Here is a 21616-nt window from a genome sequence, read left to right on the forward strand (position 1 = left end):
TCAGCTTGCAACATATCAGAGTTTTTCCAACTTCAATACTGCATCTTAGAATCACAGAATCATAGAAATGAGAGAGCTTGAGAAGAGCTGGAAGAGAGCTTGAGAAGTCATCAAATCCAGCCCCCAGCACAGTGGCAGGACCAAGTATACCTAGACTCCATGACCCCCCTTGGAAGCTATTCCAGAGCTTAACTACCTTTATAGTTAGAAAGTTTTTCCTAATAGCTAATCTAAATTTCCCTTGCTGCAGATTAAACCCATTCCTTCTTCTCCTACCATCAGTGTACATGAAGAACAATTGTCCACTGTCCTCTTTATAACAATCCTTAACATATTGGATGACTGTTATCAGATCCTCCCTCAGTCTTTTCTCAAGACTAAACATGCCTAGATTTTTAAATCATTCCTCATAGGTCTGTTTTTCTAAACCTTTTATCATTTTTGTTGCTCTCTTCTACACTCCTTTCCAATTTGTTCACATCTTTGCTAAATCACGGTGCCCAGAATTGGACACGGTACTCCAGCTAGGGCCTCACCAGTGCTGAGTAGAGGGACAATTACCTGCTGTGTCTTACATATCACACTCCTGTTAATACATCCCAGAATCATATTAGCCTCTTTTGCCTTCCTTAAAGATAAAGTAGTACTCAGAACCAATCTTGGCTACAAACCCAAGATTAATTTCAGGCTGTGTAGAGCACAGGAAATTGTCCTTCCATCTGTCTTCCCAGCTGTATAACTGCAAAGAGAAACTGTAGCATACTTTGGGCATCTGCAGAGATCTCAAAAGTTATGTTTTCACTGCACAGCTGAGTTCAGAAAGACAAAGCTTTGTTTGTGCCTTATCATCCAGTGTTGAAGGGAAAGAAGGGCTCAAAATCTTCCATTTCCAGGTGGATAACATATTATATCTCAGAAGCATATATCAAGAAGTGTAACTGGTTTCCAAAATCAGAGCTCACTTTCTCAGAGCAGTGGTAACTTCATGGTCAAAAAGATCATATATCTCATCTGAAGAACTCTGTAAAGCAGCCACCTGGTCATCTGTTCAGACCGTCTCCAAATTCTAAAAGCTGGACATTCAGTCATCTTTTGCCTTTTGTTGTAGCATTTGCATCTGTACATAACTGTATATAATTCACCCCTGCTATGAAAATCCCAATGTCATGGATCTGTGGACCTCATTATGAATAAGAATAGAATATAAAAGAATATATTTGAGAGGAGCAGTTAACATATAAATTCAGGCAAATGCCACTGGTATTCATTTTCCTTTATCCTAAATGCTTGCACCGGAATACATCCAACTCCTCCATATTTAGATGGATCAAGTGTTGTATAAAAAAAATCAGTTTCAGTTTGTTATGAATTGGGTGAAACCTTGTTATGGATTGAGTTAATACCTCAATGAGATTGATGGGTGTGAATGCACCCTTCAGTTAACGTAACTGTAAGGATAAATTAATCACAAACCTCCAACTAAAACAAAAGGGTTATGTGAACCCACCCAAGAGTTTTGGACTATGTGGATGGAGAGGCTTTTGCTGAGTATTGTTTTTGGCAAGGAGGTGTGTGTGGGAGGGTGGCAGGGCAGGGCAGGGCAGGGCAGGGCAGAAGAACAGAATCAAAGAGTGGCGGAGACAGTCTGAAGAAATCCAAGCAGAAGCTTGTTAAGTATGTGATGGCCCAGGGAAGCAATTAGAGAGAGAGAGAGTTTTTGTGTCTGATGGTCGCTAAATAGGCTTGAGGATGTAAGCTAAGGAACTACTCCTTTTGCCTTTGGTTCCTCCTCTGTTTGCAGAAGCAGGACTTTATACATTCCTTGTAAACAAACAAGATTAAATCAACGAAATCCCAGACTCTATCATCAGTTTCTGCTCCCAAATGGAATATTCCTAGGGCCCCAAACTTTGACTAACCATTCAGTTTAAAAAGAAGCAACAATAAAAACTGATTCCAGAAGGGATGGTAACTTAGTTAGTGTATTCCATGGTGGCCTCTTTGGGCAGAAAGGACCTCAGCCACAACAGAGGAAATTTGTAAAGTTGGCCATCCATCAACCCTTTATAAAGCACTATAGGCTTGACCTTTACTTCTTTGCAGAAGCATCCTTCAGCAGGAAGGTCCTCCAGATAGTACTCCCAAACTAGATGAATACTATTAATTTAAGGGCAGGGGGAATATTTTCTTCTGTCTTCCTTATTTGTTCCTCATTAATTTTCCTGACTGCTTGCTACATCCCAAATGTTTTGAACAGGTGAAGATGTCAGAATCTGGATTGAAAGATCTGTTACCTGACATTTTGCTTTCTCAAATTGACCTGTCCAACCACACATGTTCTTCAGATATTTAGATAATGACCTCATCAGGATCCATGTATATAGTTAACACAGTTAAATAAGATGTTGTTAAACTATTATTAAGCTGCTAATAAGAATTTAGTATTTCCATACAGCAGGGAAGTACTAATCTGGCACAAGGGCAGAATGGGGGCATTATCACAAAGACAAGTCTGAACTTCATCTGGTATTTGCAGGAAGAGAGGGTCCAAATGTATCCAAATAGGAGAGAACTTAGTTTTGGAAAGAATATCATCAGGTAGCTTATTTTTCAATCAAAGAGATTTAATCTTTTTGTACAATTAGATCTATATCTTAGTTAATGTTCCTGTACCTGAAGGTATGATGACTATTTCTGGTAGAACTAACATGGCTTCTATAGCATGCTTATAAGGTCTTATTTCTAGAGATTTGTAAAGCTGTCACCTGGAGCTCTGCATGGCACTATTCTATTGATTTGGCATCTTATGCTGATGCTTGTCTTGGGACAGCAGTTCTGTAGTCATTATTTAGTTAGTGCTCCTCAGCCCTCTTCTTGGGGTTGGGGGGTATATTGTATGATAATCTCCTCACACTGGGGGTATGCAGAGGCAGGTCTCAAAGGAAAAGAAAGTTTATTTACGCAAATCTCTTCAGATCCATATTTCTGATCCTTTTTCCCTATCTCTTTCGAGTCTTTCTCTGGAGTCCCTTGATTAATGGAAGGAAGTGAAGATGGTTGGGACATTCATTCCTTTGGTGTAACCTCACTGTTTTCAGGCTGTTGAGAGTGTTCAGATGAGTGAGGTGGTACTCACACAGTCCCAGGGGCTCTTAAATAATTCTTTCCTCTGTGGTGCTGGAGTCAGATTCCATAAAAGTAGGTCTCTAGAGGTAGTATACTTGAAGAGCAAAAGTTACTGGTAAGTGATCTTTCTTTGCTGCTGCGCTGCATAGACCAAAAAGAACAAACCTTGATTTGCACATCTCAGTTTGAATAACCAAAGCTGACAGTAAAATATCCCAAGCCCTAAACAGTTTATTTCTAAACTAAGCCCATTTGTTAAGGAAAGCATTAAGACAATAAATAAGATACCCCACAATGCTGTTTTAGAGTCACTTATCTCAGAGTAGACTCTCACTTTAAATTTTATGTCAGAAGATGAAAATGAGTCCAGCTGTAATAACAAAAGTCATTTATAAACGAACAAAAATCAATCTTAATATAGGGGAAGCATAAAGAATGTCTGTGTAAATAAGCAAAAAAGGTGATTATTTACCATATTATTAACCCCCTGTGTTCATATTTTAGATTTGTTAGATTACATTTAATGGATACTGGACTGGTTAGTATGAGTAATACAAAGAAAAAGGAAGATGAGAGAATGGAGGAAGAGTCAGAAGGATAAGAAAGTAGATAAGTAGTGATATGGATGTCTCAAGAGGGAGAAATGATTTCTATCTGAAGAATATTCTTTAGAATTACATACCAGACATGCTCTGATTTTATTGATTTTCATTATTGCTAATTATTGGGGAAATATGGGTGTTTTGTATGGAATCAGAAATGTATTTTAGTTAAAAAGTGTATTAGAATATTATCTGAATAAATATTCTATTGCTGTACCTCTCCATCCAAAATATGTAGAAACGCAGGAAAGCGTGTAAGAAATCTCACTGTCCCTTGCTCATGCTACAGGACATGCAATACTGGACAGTAAGATTCATCAGCTGCCATTATGCTGTCATTAGCCAGACATTTGTTATCAATGAAATCCTGCAGAACTATTGTTCCAGGGCTGTTGCTGTAAAACCATAGTGCATTGTAGTTTGTTGGTGGTTAGTAGCACTTGTTAATTTGATCAAGGCTGAAGTTTACGGCGGATAAAGTAAACAATGCAAACTGCAGACACCATCAGTTTCCTATGGGCAGTGAAGTGTAGTTTGTTCCATTTACACTTCACAACAACATCTGATGGGCTTTGTCAGTGCTGCACAGAGTAATTAAACCTGAAATCAATAGCAGGCATTTGTCATGTTTACAGCCACTCTTTCTGCTGGGTTAAACTCATCAGTTTAGTGCCGTTCTGTTTTACTGCAGAGACACGCTCCATTATTTCTTCAGGTACAGTTGAGATATTCAGTTACATGCCCAATAGTTTGAATACGACAGTAAGATTAAAAGGGGCAGGCAAATGGACAGTTTTTGTAATTTATTCACTGATTTCCTTAAACGGTGTTGGATTTCCATTTTCTTCCACCTACCCTTTTATGAAACCCTTTCTGCCCTAGAATAATACATGTGCATTGTCCAATAGCAGCAATGAAGGAAGATTAAAATTGTATGTAAAAATTGACATAGAATACAACTTTGCTCCATTCACAGGGTACTGCAGTGACTAGTAAAAATAAAGCAGTGTACTATTTTCATTAGAACAGTGCAAAACTGTGGTTCATATATCAGTTTTGTTTGTAGCCCTTTTTGGGTAAAATGGGATTTACTTCACTATTTTTTTTCTTCAGCTTCATTCAGCCATTTCTTCCTATATTCATCTCCACCCTTCATTTTTTATGTTCCCTTTGATACTCTCTCTCGTCTTTTCCTCAGTTTTCTAAATGATGGGGTCAGAGCTGTTGAATTTTATAGCAAGAGAGTTTTCAGTTCAGTGGTAATTTAGTTAGTCTTTGGACTTTAAATTTGAGAGAGAGACTTTGAGGAAACTAAAAATTACATGCTAGCTACTTAGAGAGACAAAGTGGATACTAGCTACTTAGGCAAATTGAGATTTAATGTGAATTTTAGTAACCCATGTTAGAAACAGTCCTTGTCTAAAGGTTTCCTTAATATCACTGTGTAGGTAACTTTGAGCTATAGATATGTTCATGCATATCAAGAGATTCTGATGGTATGTTAATTACAAGAATGAAGTTTGATTGGTTGGCTGTACCATCAAAAGGTGCTTATACTATAGCAATATTCTCTGCTTTCTTGTATGGCTGATGGCCCACAGGCTTTAAAAATGTTTTCACAATCATCATAGGTGTGATTTTCCAAAAGTTTTTTTCTTGTGTATACGCATGCGTTAGAGTCTGGTATTTGAGGTTGATAAAATTTACATGCCCCATCTACTCTGAAAGCTGCGTGAATCTCCTTCTAAAGACAATTTACAAATATTTTGGGCAATGAAATAAAATATGCAATTAAAGTTATCTTAATTTTATAGCACTTTTCATCCCAAAATGTTTTACAAATTTACATACTGTACACAGGGTTTGCTTCACCACTGAAATGCAGCCACCCTGGGTGAAACACGGTAACCATTCAACACCACCCACCAGCTTGGGACAGGAAATTAAGGATATCTCTCTGTATGTAATTGCAGTGGAAAATTAGATATGCTGAATGTAATTACCTGAGTTGGATTTTGTCCAGGAAACTGAAGTTAACACATCTACTCATATGAAGAGTTCCATGGGCTTGCTAATGACCAATCTGGACAGGACTTTGCCATTTATATTTCATACAAAAGGACCTCCTTGAGGTATACCATGCCCCAAACAGCTTTCTTGAGAATCAATTCAGTACTGACTGAGAGAAAAGAACATTACCTGCTGGATCATCAATGCTACTTTGTTAAACATCTAAATATTCATTAGAAGAAGTATTGACCAATCCTGCCCTTGTTTAACATGTGAAATCTGATTATATAATGGCCCAAAATGAAATGGCTGTAAGCCTTTTAGCTACAAAACACAAGGTGGTGAATAGCAACAATGCAAAATATATATATTTTCAGTTTAAAACAGAATTTTCTTTGTTTTCATGTGTAGGTAAGGATGGTAAAATCTGTATTTATAACAAAGGAAATGTATAATTAAGGACTTCCATGAAAAGCTCATGATTTTTATGTTGTATTACTAGCCAGTTATTTCCCATTTTGTATTTGTATTTTTGATTTTTTCCTTCCTAACTTAAGTACTTTGCACTTATCTTTATTTAATTTCTTCTTATTGAACTACTTTTTACTGATCTGAGACCAGTTCTCCAATTTATCAAGGTCACTTTGTTTGAAGTCTAATCATGCCCTCCAAAGAACTTGCTGCAACCCCTTCCAGATTGGTGTTATCTACAAATTTTATAAGCATGCTTTCCACTCCACTATCCAAATAATTAATGAAAATATTGAATAGTAGCACATCCAGGACAGACCCTTGCAGGATCTCACTAGAAACAGCCCCCAGTCTGACCACAAACCATGATGACTACTCTTTAAGTATGATCTTTCAACCAGATGTACACCCACTATATAGTAATTTCATCTAGACCACATTTTCCTCGTTTGCTTATGAGAATGTCATGTGGGACTTTACTAAAACAAAGATAAATCATGTCTACTGCTTCCTCCTATCTACTAGGCCAGTAACCTTGTCAAAAAAAGGAAATTAGGTGGGGAAGGCATGATTTGTTCTTGACAAATCCAGGCTGGCTATTTCTTATCACCGTAATATCCTCCAGGTGCTTACAAATTGATTAATAATTTGTTCCAGTATCTTTCCATGTATCAAAGTTAGACTGACTGATCTATAATTTCCCAGGTCCTCTTTGTTCCCCTTTTTAAAAATAGAGAGATCTTAAACTTCACCCTGAAAGTGGCAAGATTCAGCCTCATCCTGATCTCTTAAAGCAGAGAGTTCCACAGACAATGGACTCCTACTAAAAATACTCTGTTCCTGGCTGCCAAGAGTTTTTCTGGGATCTCTGTTCACTGAAGCTATTGTTATTGGTCATAGTGAGTCACATGGTCTCTGAGGTGCCTGCAGTCCACCCCAGTAAAGGCTTTGAACATTTGGACTAGAATCTTGAGGCAGATCCAGAATTGTACAAGAAAGTAGTGCAGTATATTGAAACAGTGATGTGTGGGCTCTTGTTAGTCTATCTTATCTACAGTAAAGGCCACTGAATAGTGAATGATTGAAACTTTTATGTGGCATTTACCACCATCCCCAGTTATAGGACCATACTCATAATATCTTTTATGCTGTAACATTTACTTTTCTAATTGTTTAACAACTTGATTTTTATTTTTTATTTTGATTATCAAGTATGGAAACAAAGATGGTCAAAAAAGTAAGTGTATTCCATTAAAATTTTAAAAAACAATTAATATTTTTCATTTTGTTTGAAATTTTCTGTGATATTTTTAGGTTTTTTCTTGAATTTTCTTGAAAGTTTTTGAAACATTTTCTTTCCAAGGAGGAAAAAAACTTTGTCCTTATTTATTTATTTATTTTCCCACTGGAAAAAATGTGTGTGGGGGGGGGAGGGAAATTAGAAGAGTTTAAAAATAAAAAGTGTTTCTTTTTCTCTCATTAAAATTATTTGAAATGTTTCAACATTTTTTACTAAAATGAAAATTTTTTGCCAAAAAATTTGTTCTTGACAAATCCATGCTGGCTATTTCTCATCACCATAAGATTCTCACTTACAAATTGATTAATAATTTCTTTTAGTATCTTTCCACATATCAGAGTTAGGCTAACTGATCTATATTTCCCCAGGTCCTCTTTGTTCCCTTTTTAAAGATAGAGCGATCTTAAACTTCCGTTGGAAAAAAAATTTCAACAGAAAATTCTGACCAGTTCTGTAAGGAACCTTAAGAAGAAAACAACTAAAGGCAGTGCTTAGTCCTTTAGACACTTATTGATTTTAGTTGTTCATGGTAGCCTGTAAACTTTAAGCTACTGTGGTAAAATGAAAAAACTGCAGCGAGGCCATGAAAAATTACCTTAAAGTTTAGTTTTAACCTTAAATATAAAAAGAGCCTAACAGTGTATATGAAAGCAACAAAGTAAAGAGCTTTAGCAGCTTTCAGTCATTCATTTCTGGATTTCAGACTTCCATGAGGAAACCTAAGAGGAATGAAACGTTACACTGGCAGTTATACTATATTCCTTTACAAAGTATAATTAAGAAAGCCAGAAACTTTATTTTTGTTACTATGTAAATGGATGTTACATTACTAAATAAAACACAAATATTAAAAAAAAATTTCAACTAAGACGACCGCTGGGTGTCAGCCATGTGGATTATTACTATGTTGAGGTTCACTGATGCAAAATGGCTTGTCCATGAACCAAAGTATTTAATGTTGATTAGCCAAAATTCAAACCTAAAAGCGTGCTTCCTGAGCTTTTCTTCAGAACTAAGTAACAATAATGCTTACCAACATTAAAGGAATGTTGGTAGAGTTAGTTAGGGCATGTCTACTCTAAAATGTTAAGTCAACCTATGTTAGATCAATTTACTGTGGTGGTTCATGTACACACTACCCTCCTTCTGTCAGTGGTGCATGTCCTCATCAGAAGTGCTTCCACTGACTTAAGAGGGGCAGTTTGAGGAACTGAGAGCCTGGGCCTCTGGCCTGCTGGGTGCGTGTCAACCTCCTGGGATCTTGCCTCCGCGTGAAGCATCCTGCTGAGAGCTTGGGCGGCTGCTGTGCTCCCAGTGTGGGAGTGGGGAGCTGTGTTTTTGACAGGAAGCTCCACGCCTGAAGCCCTAAGTACACCAGAGCCCAAAGTGTCTACGTGGGCACTGCATCACCCTAGCTACACATGGCAGTGGAGTTATGATGTTGATGTAGTGGGGTACTTACATCGGCAGGAGCCAGGCTGTAGTGTGCACACTGACATAATTAGGTCAAAGTAAGGTAGTTTATGTAATTCTATAAGACCCTCAATTCTGCAATCTGATCTCTGTTGCTTCATGGAGTTCCATTGAAGACATATGAATTAATTTGCAAGATTAAGTGCTAAATATTGTTATGTTGTGTTACAGTGAAAAAAATGTCATCTTGTAAACTACAATACTTTTCCAGACGTTTTAGATTATATCTATTATCATCAGATTTTTTATAGAACACAGTAATTACATAAAAAAGTGACATCATTAACCCATGAATCTCTGTGTTCAGACCTCTTACCACTCCAAGTAACTTTGCAAACTGTACAGTTTTTTTCTAGGTATGTTGTGCAATATTATTGTATGATGAACTTTGTTGCTGCCTCCTGAACTCTTTCAGTCTATGACTTTTTACAGTGTATAATTAGAATAGCTCTTGGTTATTGCATTGGAATTTGAATTCTGTGGGCCAAGAGGTCTGTGACAAGGTGCTGGGCAAGGACTGCTAAGTCAGCCCCATGTCACGCCAACTCCCATTTAGGGAGGTAAATTGGAGCTGGCTGGAGAAAACCAGCACCTAATTAGAGAACCAGCGACAGCTGCTAGTCCAATTAGCCTGGGGCTGTATAAAAGGCTGAGAGGAAGGAAGCCAGGGAGTGGAAACAGAGCGATGGTTCTTCCCACCTGGGTGTAGATGCTAAGGGGCAAGCTGTGTATGGGAAAAGGTGGTGGGAGTACAACTTGTAAATAAACCTGCACCAGTGGTTACTGAACTGGAGGGTCTCCAACTGACTTTGTGAACACAGCAGAAGCGGAAGCAGGGTAGGCTTGGTGGCGCCCTGCTACAGGGTAACATTATTTGCATCATCCACTCTTGGCAGCACCACCAATGCAAAGATATTATTCTTTGTAATTACAGAAAGAAAGGGTCTTTGTAGTGTTGTGACCTTTCTTTAAATGATCAGCCTTTTCCCTCAGTGAAGTGGAAATGTACATTACTAAAAATGTGAGTAAATAGGAGGTCTTTGTAAATCTCAGACTGTTCAAATTGGAAGAAATAAATGGATATATAACTATACTGTTGAGTTTTTCCCATGAGAGTGCTAAAAGAAAAGCCACTGTCTCGCTTAATCTGCTCTAAAGTATCGACAGGTATATATAATCAAATTGTGATGATGTAGAAGAAAATTTAATGAGGCAATAATAGGCAAATAAGTTTGTGTTTAACAGTCTAAAACTATGTTATGCTGAAAAGCAATAATGAAATCGTAAACTGATTTTTTGTGTTTTAGACAAAGTGTATAAATTGTAGGGATGAGAGAGAGGAACCAAAAAAATTCTCAATCCTAAACAATTTCAGAACCTTTTTCACAAACTCCTAAACCTCAGTCCAGCATAAAGACCTGCTAAATTTGACATCGCACTCAAATGGAATCCCATTGAACTCAGACATTTGCCTTGCCCAAAGCAGATGGCTTTCCCTGTTGCTGACTTGGTGGGACATTGCATGGGGACAAGCTCTGTGGGACCCTTCCACCCCACAGGGTCCTAGAGCCCGGGCTCCAGCCTGAGCCCAGAAGTCTACACAGCAATGAAACAGCGCTGCAGCCCAAGCCCCACGAGCCCAAGTTGGCTAGCACGGGCCAGCCATGGGTGTCTATTTGTTGTGTAGACATATCCAGAGAGAGAGAGTCTGGGAAAGAGAGACCCAAAGCTCTTTCAGGGCTTTGTAGATAAACCCCAGAATGTTGAACTGGATTCCGATTTGGATGGATTCTGAGGGTGCACTTCAAAATTTTTCTCTGATTTTAGAGGAATTACCAATTCTAGCATAATGAATATACTTAAAACAGGGAATACAGCTCAACCCTGTAATACCTCTAAAACAAGATTGAACTTTGTTACACATTCTGTAACCAGAGTAGGCCAGGGAATACTGAGGTAGTGTGCCCTTGTCAGCCTGCCCCTTTTAGAAGGTGAATTGCAACATATTGTATTAGCTGCAGATTCCAGTTATTCAGAGTGCTTCCTGACTAGCATCATCTTCTGTCTTACCCAGACTAAGTCAGCTTTTCATTCAGGTCTGTATTTTACACACACATTGATATATTGGGAGACTGCACTATGCAGTAGTATTGTAGGTATGTATGGTGATAAAAAATGTTAATTGATTTGTCTACTGAAGATTTAACAATTACTATGTATCATATGTGAAGATAGCATCCTGAATCTCCATGTGACATTTCCCTTAGAAAATCCTTTTTCACTATGGGAACTGAAATCAAAGCAGAGTTTGTTTTTTTATATTTGAACAACATGAAACAAAATTATTTTTGATATTCATTTTGGTCATAATTCAATAAAGAAAGTGAACTCTTTCAGTGTTCATTATTTGTATTGTACTTATGTAACTTATGCTTGGATACTTGGAAGTTACTTGCACTCAGAGAAACCAGCAGACAGGGACACAGAGACATGTAAACACACACAGACTGAGTTTATTCTTCTACTCTAAGACCAGCATGCTCAATGTGTCCCTTTTTGCCACATTGTCAACACACTAGGTCTTTACACCAGCATTCCGATGCATGATGACCAACCTTTCCACAGCAGTAACATTCCCAGCTCCCCACTGTCTTATTGGTATGTTCTTGTGACACCTTATGCACGCTGGTTGATGCACTTAGTTGTTGTGCTTCCTTTGCTGCCAGTTCCATGGAAACTGCAATTTCAATGGCCTTCTGCAAGGTGAGCTTGGCCTCTGTCAATAGGTACTTCTGTATTTCTTCACTGCGCAGACTGCACACTAACCTATCGCGTAGGGTGTCATTTAACATATCATTCAATTCACAGTGCTCAGCAAGCTTCTTAAGAGCTGCTATAAATTGGGCAGTTGTTTCACCTTCTTCTTGATTCCTTTTGTGGAACCTAAATCTCTGCAATTACCAGTGGTTTGGGAGAAAAATGTGCCTCCAAGATTTTCACGTCACTGTAAGATTTTGTGCCTGACTTATCAGGTTGCACTAAGCTGCGCAACAAACTAAATGTTTTAGCTCCCACAACACTTAAGAAAGTTGCCACCTTCTTATCATCTTCAATTCCATTTGTAACAACAAAAAACTCAAAACGCTCAGTATATGAGCTCCATTGCTCAACAGTTTCATCAAAATGTCCTAAGGGCCCAGTAAGTGTAGCCATTGCTGTTTTTTTTCTCTTTTTTTTGTGTCTTTTATTCACACGTATTTCGGCTCTTTTAACAAAATGACTAAGCACTGCTTCCTCCCCCTTTCCAAACTGTCTGCTTTACTTTCAGTTTCCACTGTCAATAGGAACAGTGCAGCTACACAGAATGGCAAAAGGTTTTTCATACATTTTACTTTTGCTTTTTGCTGGTAGCAGTACAGACAGAGGTCTGTCGTCCTTGTCACCACTTTGTTATGTTTGGATACTTGGAAGTTACTTGCACTCAGAAAGAAACCAGGAGACAGGGACAGAGACATGTAAACAAACACAGACTGAGTTTATTCTTCTACACTAAGACCTGATCTACACTTGCCTGGAGATTCGGCAGCAGTCGACGGGAGTTACGCAAGCTACGCAGAGTGGCTTGTGTAACTCCAGTTGACCGTTGTGCTTCTCTTCTGCGCACCATCTTCACTGCACTGCGCCGACAGGAACCGAGTTCCCGTTGATACAGCGCTATGCCACTTGAGGGGGTGGATTTACTCAGTTGACTTCCTGATGGATTGAGTGGGTCTACACTGGCCGCTCAGTCAATCCGGAAAGATCGATCTGGTGGCGGCGACTTTGCTGCCGTTAATATAGACATACCCTAAGACAAGACAGAACTGACTGAGCTATCCCATAATATTCTAGCTCTGTTAGCTATGGCAAGCTAAGCAGGATACAAAGTACACAACAGTAACATGATTGGTTAACATATTGCTACGTCACTGTATACTATGATTAATCTATAGGTTAGGTTTTTGTTACTTTGAAATGAAAAATAAATTAGCTAGTAGGTTTTCCAAATTTCAGAACCCCATACTTGAGGTAAGTGTTTTAAAGAATTGTAAATAAACAAATGAATAGTTGCATCCATAGGCAATATAAAATTGTACCTATTTTTACATAATTATGTAATTTATGTTATTTTTTGTGTTCATTGTTAATATTTGTTTTATTTGTATATTTCTGTTTACAATGTGTAATTTTTCACTGTGATTGATTTGGCAGTCTGAACTGAACTGGTTATGATACTTCCACATTTTTAGGTTCAGATCTCAGGAGTAAAAGAGGTTCAGATTCTGGCTACAAAGCATAAAAATTAGGACCCTAGGGGCAGCATCTCTAATCCTGTGACCTGACAATTTAAATAGAATGTCATAGTCTCCAAGTTCCGGTTCCTTTATTCCAGTAACAATGAAGGTACCTTCACTATGCACAAGAGGTTTCTAATGGCTTTCCATTAGAAATCAATCTATAAATATATATCCTACCTCTTAATTTAAATTTGTAATTTTTGTTGTTTTTCATAGGTCTGTATCAGACAGATTTCTGTGTGTTTTACTCCTTTGAGAAAAGGTCATAAAATGGTTAAAATTATGTAGAAAAGAATGTACTTATCTTTTTGTAAAATATATACTTTTTAATGTTTAATATTTATTCCCTTTGTGGGGCTGGACTCACTCCCACTGGCACAGCATGGCAAAAATTGTACTTGGCTGCAAGCCAGTGAGGTGGTGGAATTCTACCATGAAAGTAGGCAATATTTCCATCAACACCTTTCACCAGGTAAGGACAGCTTTCCTTTCTGGTAGTAGCTACAGGTATGTGTTGAATCAAGTGTATTCCCTGTACTCCTTGGATGAACTACCCTGCATATGCCCATCCTTTACATTCCACAGAGAGAAGGATGTGGCCTCTTTTCATCACCATAATATATCCTCTTGAACTGCACCCTAGTTTCCAGTGGCAAAAATCAGCACAAGCAAGGGGATAATCTTGCCATAATACATGTTTTGTTTGTTTATTTTATTTCTTAGGGTGGGGGGACGCGAGGAGTGTTAAACTTCTTTAAGATTTGACATAAATAAGCAGCACAGAGTGCTTCGATGGTGACTAAGATTCCAAATCCTATTTAAAGTTTTCCTCCCAGTCGATTTAATAATTCATGGTAGAATTTGTATTTTAAAAATTTGCACAATTTCTGTACTTGCATACATTGTGAAATTTGTGTTGAGTATATTTTTTCTACATTTTTTTCATTGTGTTAAGTACATTTTCTTCTCAGCCAGTCTTGATGAATTTACTAGTTTATTTATTGCTTGTGACTAACAAAACACAATGCATTCTCTACTCAATTTTTAAAGATGAAAATGACCCAGTGTTTCCTCATACCAACTGACCTAGTATTTAGTCAAGCGGTGTGCAGCTCTGGCCAGGGATGAAGTCCAAGAACTTGGAGACTTTTGACTGCTCAGACATTTGTATACAATATGTGGTGACCTAGTTTAGCAAATGTAGTGAGATAGTGTTTAAGTTTTGTAGCTGCATTTCTTAAAAATGTCTTAAGGAAAAATACAACATGACTTGGACTTTCACTCATTTATAAGAAAAAAGGAAAAAAAACAAGAAGTTGCATTTCACTTCATTTTATGGCTAAAGGATATCTGGAATGGTATTTAACTGAGGTAGTTAGTAGGATTTTACTCATTACTGTTAGAAATGTAAGTGTAAATAAGTACTTATGGAATATCCGACTTCCAATTGTAATTTTAAATTGTACTTCTAAAGAAAATATTATTTTGCATGTTTTAATAGTAAAACATCTGTCATACCAACATTCTAAGCACTTTTTTTCTAAAATAAATAATATATCATTATATAATCTTTTTATGCTAATTAACAGAAATGGCACTGAAAAGAGATACATTCTATTGAAAAACAGAATTTGAACTGTCCTGGTTCTCCTCCTACGTCTTTAATCTCTCCTTCAGTGTATCCTTCAGAAGACTCTCCTCATCCCATCTCCAACTTTCTGTGGGGTTCCACAGGGCTCTGATGTTTGTAAGCCCCTTCTTTTCTCCCTGTACACCTCATCTCTGGGTAATATCTGTAAACACAAGTTCAACTACTTGTTCAACTCACAGATCTACCTCTCTTCCCCAGACCTGTCTCCTGTCCAAATTTAAATCTCAACCTGTCTCTTTGGCATATCCTCATGAATGCCTAGCTATGAGCTGTACTTCAACATGGCTAAAAAGAGTTCTTAATTCCCCTGCCCTTGCAAATATTTGCTCCTGACTACCTCCCTTGATCACTATGGACAACACCACCATCCTGCCTATCACTCAGGGCATCTTAACTGAGGGCAGCCTATGGACTCAGTCCCATTAAGAACAGTAGGAGATGGTAGCCAGTTCAAAAGGCCAATTCTTCATGGAATTGCCTGTAATAGAACATTATTTGCTAACATCTGCTGAAGATGAAAATTTCAGTTATAAGGAATCAATAAAAAATTATCATTAATCCTATCTTTTTAATTCCCTTTTGCACTAGATCTACTAAAGAGGGAGGGCAGGAAAGCGAGTGAAACTAGTTGTGTAGGCATATGTGTGAAGGAGAAACTGGGATATGATAGGGGAATGTGGCTGGTGTAGAAAGGAAGGGGAGAACGGGGGGCATGACGGAGGGACGGGAATTTGGATGTCTGTATTCCAGGTTATGTAGGGGAAGTGCAGAAGGCAGAGGGTATTTGGTGGTGAATATGCATGCAGTTGAATGCAGAGGGAAGGGAAGTTTAGTGTGTTTGTGCAAGGGAATATGGAGGCCAAGAAGAGGCTGATGGGGTACACATCCATTGCTTTGCACTGCTCTGGCAAGGCAAAGGAGCTTTAAACCGAGCTTAATGCCCAGTATGCTCTAGCTGCTTTGTGCTGCTCCAGAGTGGTGTAATGTGGCCAGATTATACTGATGAATCTGGCCATAAAACTTAAAATTAAAATAGTTACTTCAGAGTGATACTTCACATATTCAGAGTATTAGAAACATCACGTGATACCATTCACTTTGTGTTTCCTGTTCAGGGCTTATTTATTAAAAATGTATTAATTAAAAAATAAAAAAGAAATTCTCAGAGAAAAACTAAGTTAAAATGGAGTTACAGTTGAGACTATATATAATTAATTTAAGGGAACATATCATACAGAGATGATGTGATTATTGCATAATCAAGCATTATAACCCAGGAAATTCAAAGTTAATGTTAAACGTAAAAGAAATCCAAACATGTTATATTATGGAACTACATATTAAAGCACCCCAATAGCCTTAACTCTGCTCGGTAGTGACATCATGAATGTGGAAAAATCAGATGTGTCTTTAAAAATCAGTTTAATCTAATCTGCAACTAGAAACACTAAAATACCTTAATCATAAATATATGGCTATTGTAGAGTATCACTCAGCCTAATGAGAACATTGAAAAGTAAAATAATTATAGGGAAGGATTTGTGAGATTCTGTAGAAATTAAGGAAATTTGCATGATCATTTTTATGCAGCGAGAGAGTTTATGAAATAGCCAGAAATTCAGTAGGTGCTATTGTAGCTATTTATAAGATTGTTTTCTGTTCAAAATATTTATTATTAATTTGCACCTACAGCATAATTACACTGTGTGAAATCCTGACCCCATTAAATTCAATGAGAGTTTTGCTGTTGACTTCGTTGGGATCAGCATTTCACCCACTGTGTGTATATTGTAGAAATGTGTATGACTGATAAAAGTTAAGAAAAATGTTAGTTATTTAAGCAGTACCTTTCAATTATTGTAATCAATAACATTTCTCTTTAGATTACTCTGGAGCAGATCGTAGAAGAAAATTTGTGGTTAGCACAAGAGTATCAGGTCTTTCAGAAATATTATTTAAATGATAAAGAAAACCTGATGGATCTCTATGACGATAGGGTGAAGATGGAAGCTGCAGTCAGAGATCATCAGCAGGTGCAGTACTAATATAATGCATTTGATTCCTTAACTAGTGATTTGTTTTCTAAAATGTATTTATTTATTATGGCTATTTAATGAAATTGGATAATCATGCAATCTGTGGCCATAATTCTTGTGATTTCTGGCTATGGTATGCTGTTGGTATTTTTCATTTGATTTGCATAGAACAGTTTTTGTAAAAAGATGCTATAAAGATATGTAGGGGCTCACTCTAATTCATCCATTTCTATAACTAAATTGTGTCTATACCTTAATTCCAATAATTTCATGTAGTTCAGTATTACAAAGATCATCTTCATAGTTCATCTTTTGTTATCATGGTCTTTATATATCATTGGCAGTTCTCTGACATTCACAGCCAAACTAAAGCGCCAATTCAGGAAAACACATAAGAATACTTCCCTTTTCAGGAAATCACTTAACTTCAAGCATGTGCAGAAATCCCATTCTAGTCAGTTAGTAACTGCTTCAATAAATACCCATGATTATGGCATGATAGCAGTTATTTCTTAGCTTAAGGTTGCAATTGAATTTCCAATACAAATCTGATTTTTGCACCAACCACCGTGCTTTTTTAATATTGACAAAAAGTCAGATCTGCCTCAATCTGAGGCCAAAGAAGAATTTTTCTACAGCAGAGACACCAATATACAAAAATACTTCAGTTTTACTACAACACGTAAAAAAAAAAGAGAGAGAGAGAACCTAGTTTGCTGAACTTGTCTGACAGAGTTATAGTGCCCATGACTAAATTTTAATCAACTAACATCTCATTTCAAAAGTTCTTAACTTTTGATTTGTAACATGCTGTGGAACATCAGCTCAATGATATGTACCACTTCAAAGGACATTTTGGAAACTTATGCTTTCATTTTCTAAGAAAATAGTGTCCAGCTATTTTTTTCTAGAGAACGACTTCAAAATGTAAATCAATCACTGGGGTGGCTCTTTAGTGAAAAAAAAAATATTTGTTTTCTTATATACTAGTTGGATTTTAGTTGGGTTTGTTTCTTTTTCTTTTTTTAATCTCTTGCATTTTTTAGAATTAATGTGCATTTAAATCACTATTTTGAGGCTACCACCTTAACATTCCTAACAATGTTTGGTGGGAAGTCTCAAACTTAAATCATTTGTGCAAGAATCTAGTCCCAGTATAGTCATCATTTTAAAAAGCAGGTGAGATTAGGCCACTTCCCCAAAGCATTCTTCTTTACAGGATACTCCAAAAGAATTCAAATTACTTGCTAAGACTTTAGTATCTTCAAATCATTTTACAAGTGCCTACATTTTCATCATACAAACACATCAGCTGTGCATTTATTCATCAATTGTACACATTCTGTCAGCCATTCAATCGCTGGTGTTGAAATTGAATGTGTTCCACTTGTTGCTGACAATTGTCAATAAGCAAGTAATCAGTGCATTCTTGTTGATCTCACAGCCTTCCATTTTTCAATCAGTAAACAGTTTTAAGAGTCAAAATGTAAGGCTAAACACTCTCTAAAGGGGGAACTAGAGATTTGTGTTTTATGAAAATGATTAGCAATGCAATCTGTATATCCAGTGTGTGGTTTACAACTAGGAATTTTAGGAAAGTCTAGAATTTGACAGCATGCCAGTGCCATTCAAAAGAGACACATGAACCAAGAGTTGGAGTTCTGTGTCGGATATTAACTTCAGAGAACGACAATCCCTGCTAACTAACTTTCCTTTTTGATAACCTTTAACTTTCTAAAATGAATAACCAGTCCAGCTATAAAAACTAAATAAATCCTATCAACCCCAGAGAGAGAATTTTTTTAGAAATGATGACAAATGGAGTAAAGATGTTGGTTACATACAGGTCCTATAAAAAGAAGGTATATTTTCTCAGGTTTTTACTAATAAGTGACTCACAACTGCAACAGGAAATCAATTCTGTAGAAGTTCCAGAGTAACGATTTTTCTGGCTGCTGTACTATACATATACATCACAGTGACATGAACATTTGAGAATAGAAGAATGTACTCATTTCCCTAAATCTCCAGAGCTTTCTTTTCCTTCTATGTCTTAGATATATGTGACAGTCATAATTAGCAACCACTTTTTAAAAAATGTTGATTTAAAAGGTAAGTAGCAATTTTTGCCTTGTTCAGATTAATTTCACCTGGATATGGCATTCACTTACTGCCTTAAACAGTTGAGAAATTGCTGTGTGCTTGTTAAATAGTTGCTTCATTCAACCCCAAAATTGTTTCCATTTCAGTGATGAAGTACTTCCTTTATACCATATAGGTCTATATTATGGCTCTGCAAGCCTCAAGACCAGTGTTTCTCAACCTTTAGGATGCCAGGGACCGGCTTACTGCCTTCCTAATTTGTGTTAAATTGTGTCAGGGAGGGTCCCCGGGACTGGCGTCAGTCCATGGACTCGTCATTGAGAAAAACTGCTCTAGACCACTGGTTAGAAAAACATCTGTAGTGCTCAAGCATTGGTGAATAGAAGGGATATGCCTGTAAAAAGCATAGTATACCTCTGTGGGCATTAGGGAAGCCAGGGTTAATCTTTGGGATGGCAGTAGGAGGTACCCTCTCCACGCTACAGCTCACAGCCTCCTTAGATGACTGGGTGTGGCTTAGCAGGGGGGAGAGAATCCTTGTTTTTATGGGTTGCTGCCCCTAGTGGAAGCTATGCTGTAGCATTTGCTGTATGCACCCTGCAATTGCTTTTTAGTACTTTGTTTCCTGCTGGCTCCTTCCTCCCAGTTCTGCCTTATTACTATTGTGTTGCCAGTTCTCACAATTTTAATGCAAGTTTTGCAATATTTTGTGTTTTTCTTTAAGCCCCAGCTCCTGGGATCACATAATTAGGTAAGAGTCTCAGCTTCAGTTTAAAAAATTGTTTCTAATTCTCATGGTTTTATAGAAAAGTTTGAAAATATGACCCAAGTGAATTCTAAATGGTTAAAAACCAGAGGACAAATGTAAAGAACACATTTTTTTAAAATGTTCAAGTCAATCTCATGATTTTGGGGGCCAGGCTTTTGATTTTCAAATGCTTAGTGTTGACATTACTTCTGCTGCGAAGAATAGGAGGAACCTTACCAAAATAGCTGCTTCGCATCTTCTGAGCCCCTGTATAATCTTTTAGTTAGAAAGTGAAGAACAGGAAAATGTGTTGGAAAGAATAAGTAGAAGAGCAGGAGCCATTGGTGTCGTGGGTGAAAGATTTGAGCATGTGAGGAAAGAGGAGCATTCTGGGGACAAGAGCTATGAATGAAACCCCTGGAGAGGCAGAGAGATGAGACCCAGGCAAAGGGGAAAGTATAGATGAGCAGTGGAAAGTGAAAAACCATGGGGTACAGGGATGGCTCTGGAGAAGAAGTTCAAGAACACCTGAGAAAGGGACAAATCAACAGGGAGGGAGCACAATGTGATGGGAGAAGGGGAGAGGGAGAAATGCCAGAGGGGAAGAGGGAAGGAAAGACTTGAAGGACAGGGATGGGAAAAGAGAGACTCCAGAGGAGAAGATGAAAAAGGGGGTTTGTAGGTGGGGAGGAAGAAATTCCAAGGAATTTTCTCAAAAGGGCAGAGAAGAAATCAAGCAGAGTCTGTAAAGGAAGAGAGTGATCTCAGAAATTAAGAGAAAGATGTAGATGGTTATAAGGAAAGAGAGGGGAGAGGCTACAGGTGTTGGGTTAGATGCCATAGGGAAGAGTGTCCTGATGGTGGGGAAAGACACCAAGTGGAAGGAAAAGAACCTGAGTGAATAATCAATTCGGTGGCTGAACCTAAAAATAAAAATGTAGTTTTTAACTAAAATGGAATTTATTTTGGTTTTTCTCACCCAAATGAAAAATTGAAAAAGTTCATTCAGGTCAAGTGTTGATTTGTTTCAAAACTTTGTTTAAAAAATAGTGAAACAAAATGTTTGGACATTTTAAAAAGTAAGTTATTTTGGGTCCCCCCCCCCCCCAAAATACCCTATTCATAGCATTCTACCCTAATTCACAAATAGGTTTCAGTGTTCTGAAAAATGCATTTCTCAGCCAATTTACTCTAGAGGAAGCCTGAGTAGGGAAAGACACCCCCATGAGAAAAAGCAAATGGGACAAGGAGGGGGAAGGGATTCAGAAAAACTGAGATGAAAAATGGAAGGAAAGGGAAGAGAAAAAGGGGTGGCTATATGGACAGATTTAGATGAAGGGTGGGCAAAAATAAATTGGAGATTAAATTTAAATATACTGAGACAGTCAGAGAAGGAAAAAGAAAATTGTTGATCAAATAAATAACCAAATAAATAACAAATGATAGACTGTAATGTTATTTATTTTTATTGTGTGCATTTCATAGAAAGTTTGGTGCGAAAATGTAACCTAAAGTACACTATTTGTTTGATATGTATATATCAGGGGGACTTGGTTCCTTAGGATTAGAAGGGTTTGTGAGACTATTGTAATGCTGGGTGGAGGGGCATCTTGTGTATGCTAGAAGACAGTAACCTTTTTTGGTTTCATGTGTGTATACAGTGTTGATGCTGGACTTGTGTGTGCACATGCATACACGCATGTAAGAAGAAAATGCAAGGATGTTTGAAACCCTATGATTTCGGTGTGCGTTTTGTTAC

The 21616-nt window shown here is 37.5% G+C and overlaps 1 protein-coding gene across 1 annotated transcript in view; it reads left to right on the forward strand.

Moving 5' to 3' along the window:
* The window catches only part of CCDC178 (coiled-coil domain containing 178), a 320921-nt gene that overhangs the window by 219230 nt on the left and 80075 nt on the right, over positions 1–21616 (forward strand). Inside the window, exon 17 of the mRNA XM_067553881.1 lies at positions 16854–17003. Coding sequence (XP_067409982.1) covers positions 16854–17003 — 150 coding nt within the window. The remainder of the gene's footprint in view (positions 1–16853; positions 17004–21616) is intronic.

Source organism: Emydura macquarii, unplaced genomic scaffold (genome assembly GCF_026122565.2).
Source record: "Emydura macquarii macquarii isolate MOO-44397 ecotype Brisbane River unplaced genomic scaffold, CSIRO-AGI_Emac_v2 contig_1477, whole genome shotgun sequence".
NCBI classification, from domain to species: Eukaryota; Metazoa; Chordata; order Testudines; family Chelidae; genus Emydura; species Emydura macquarii.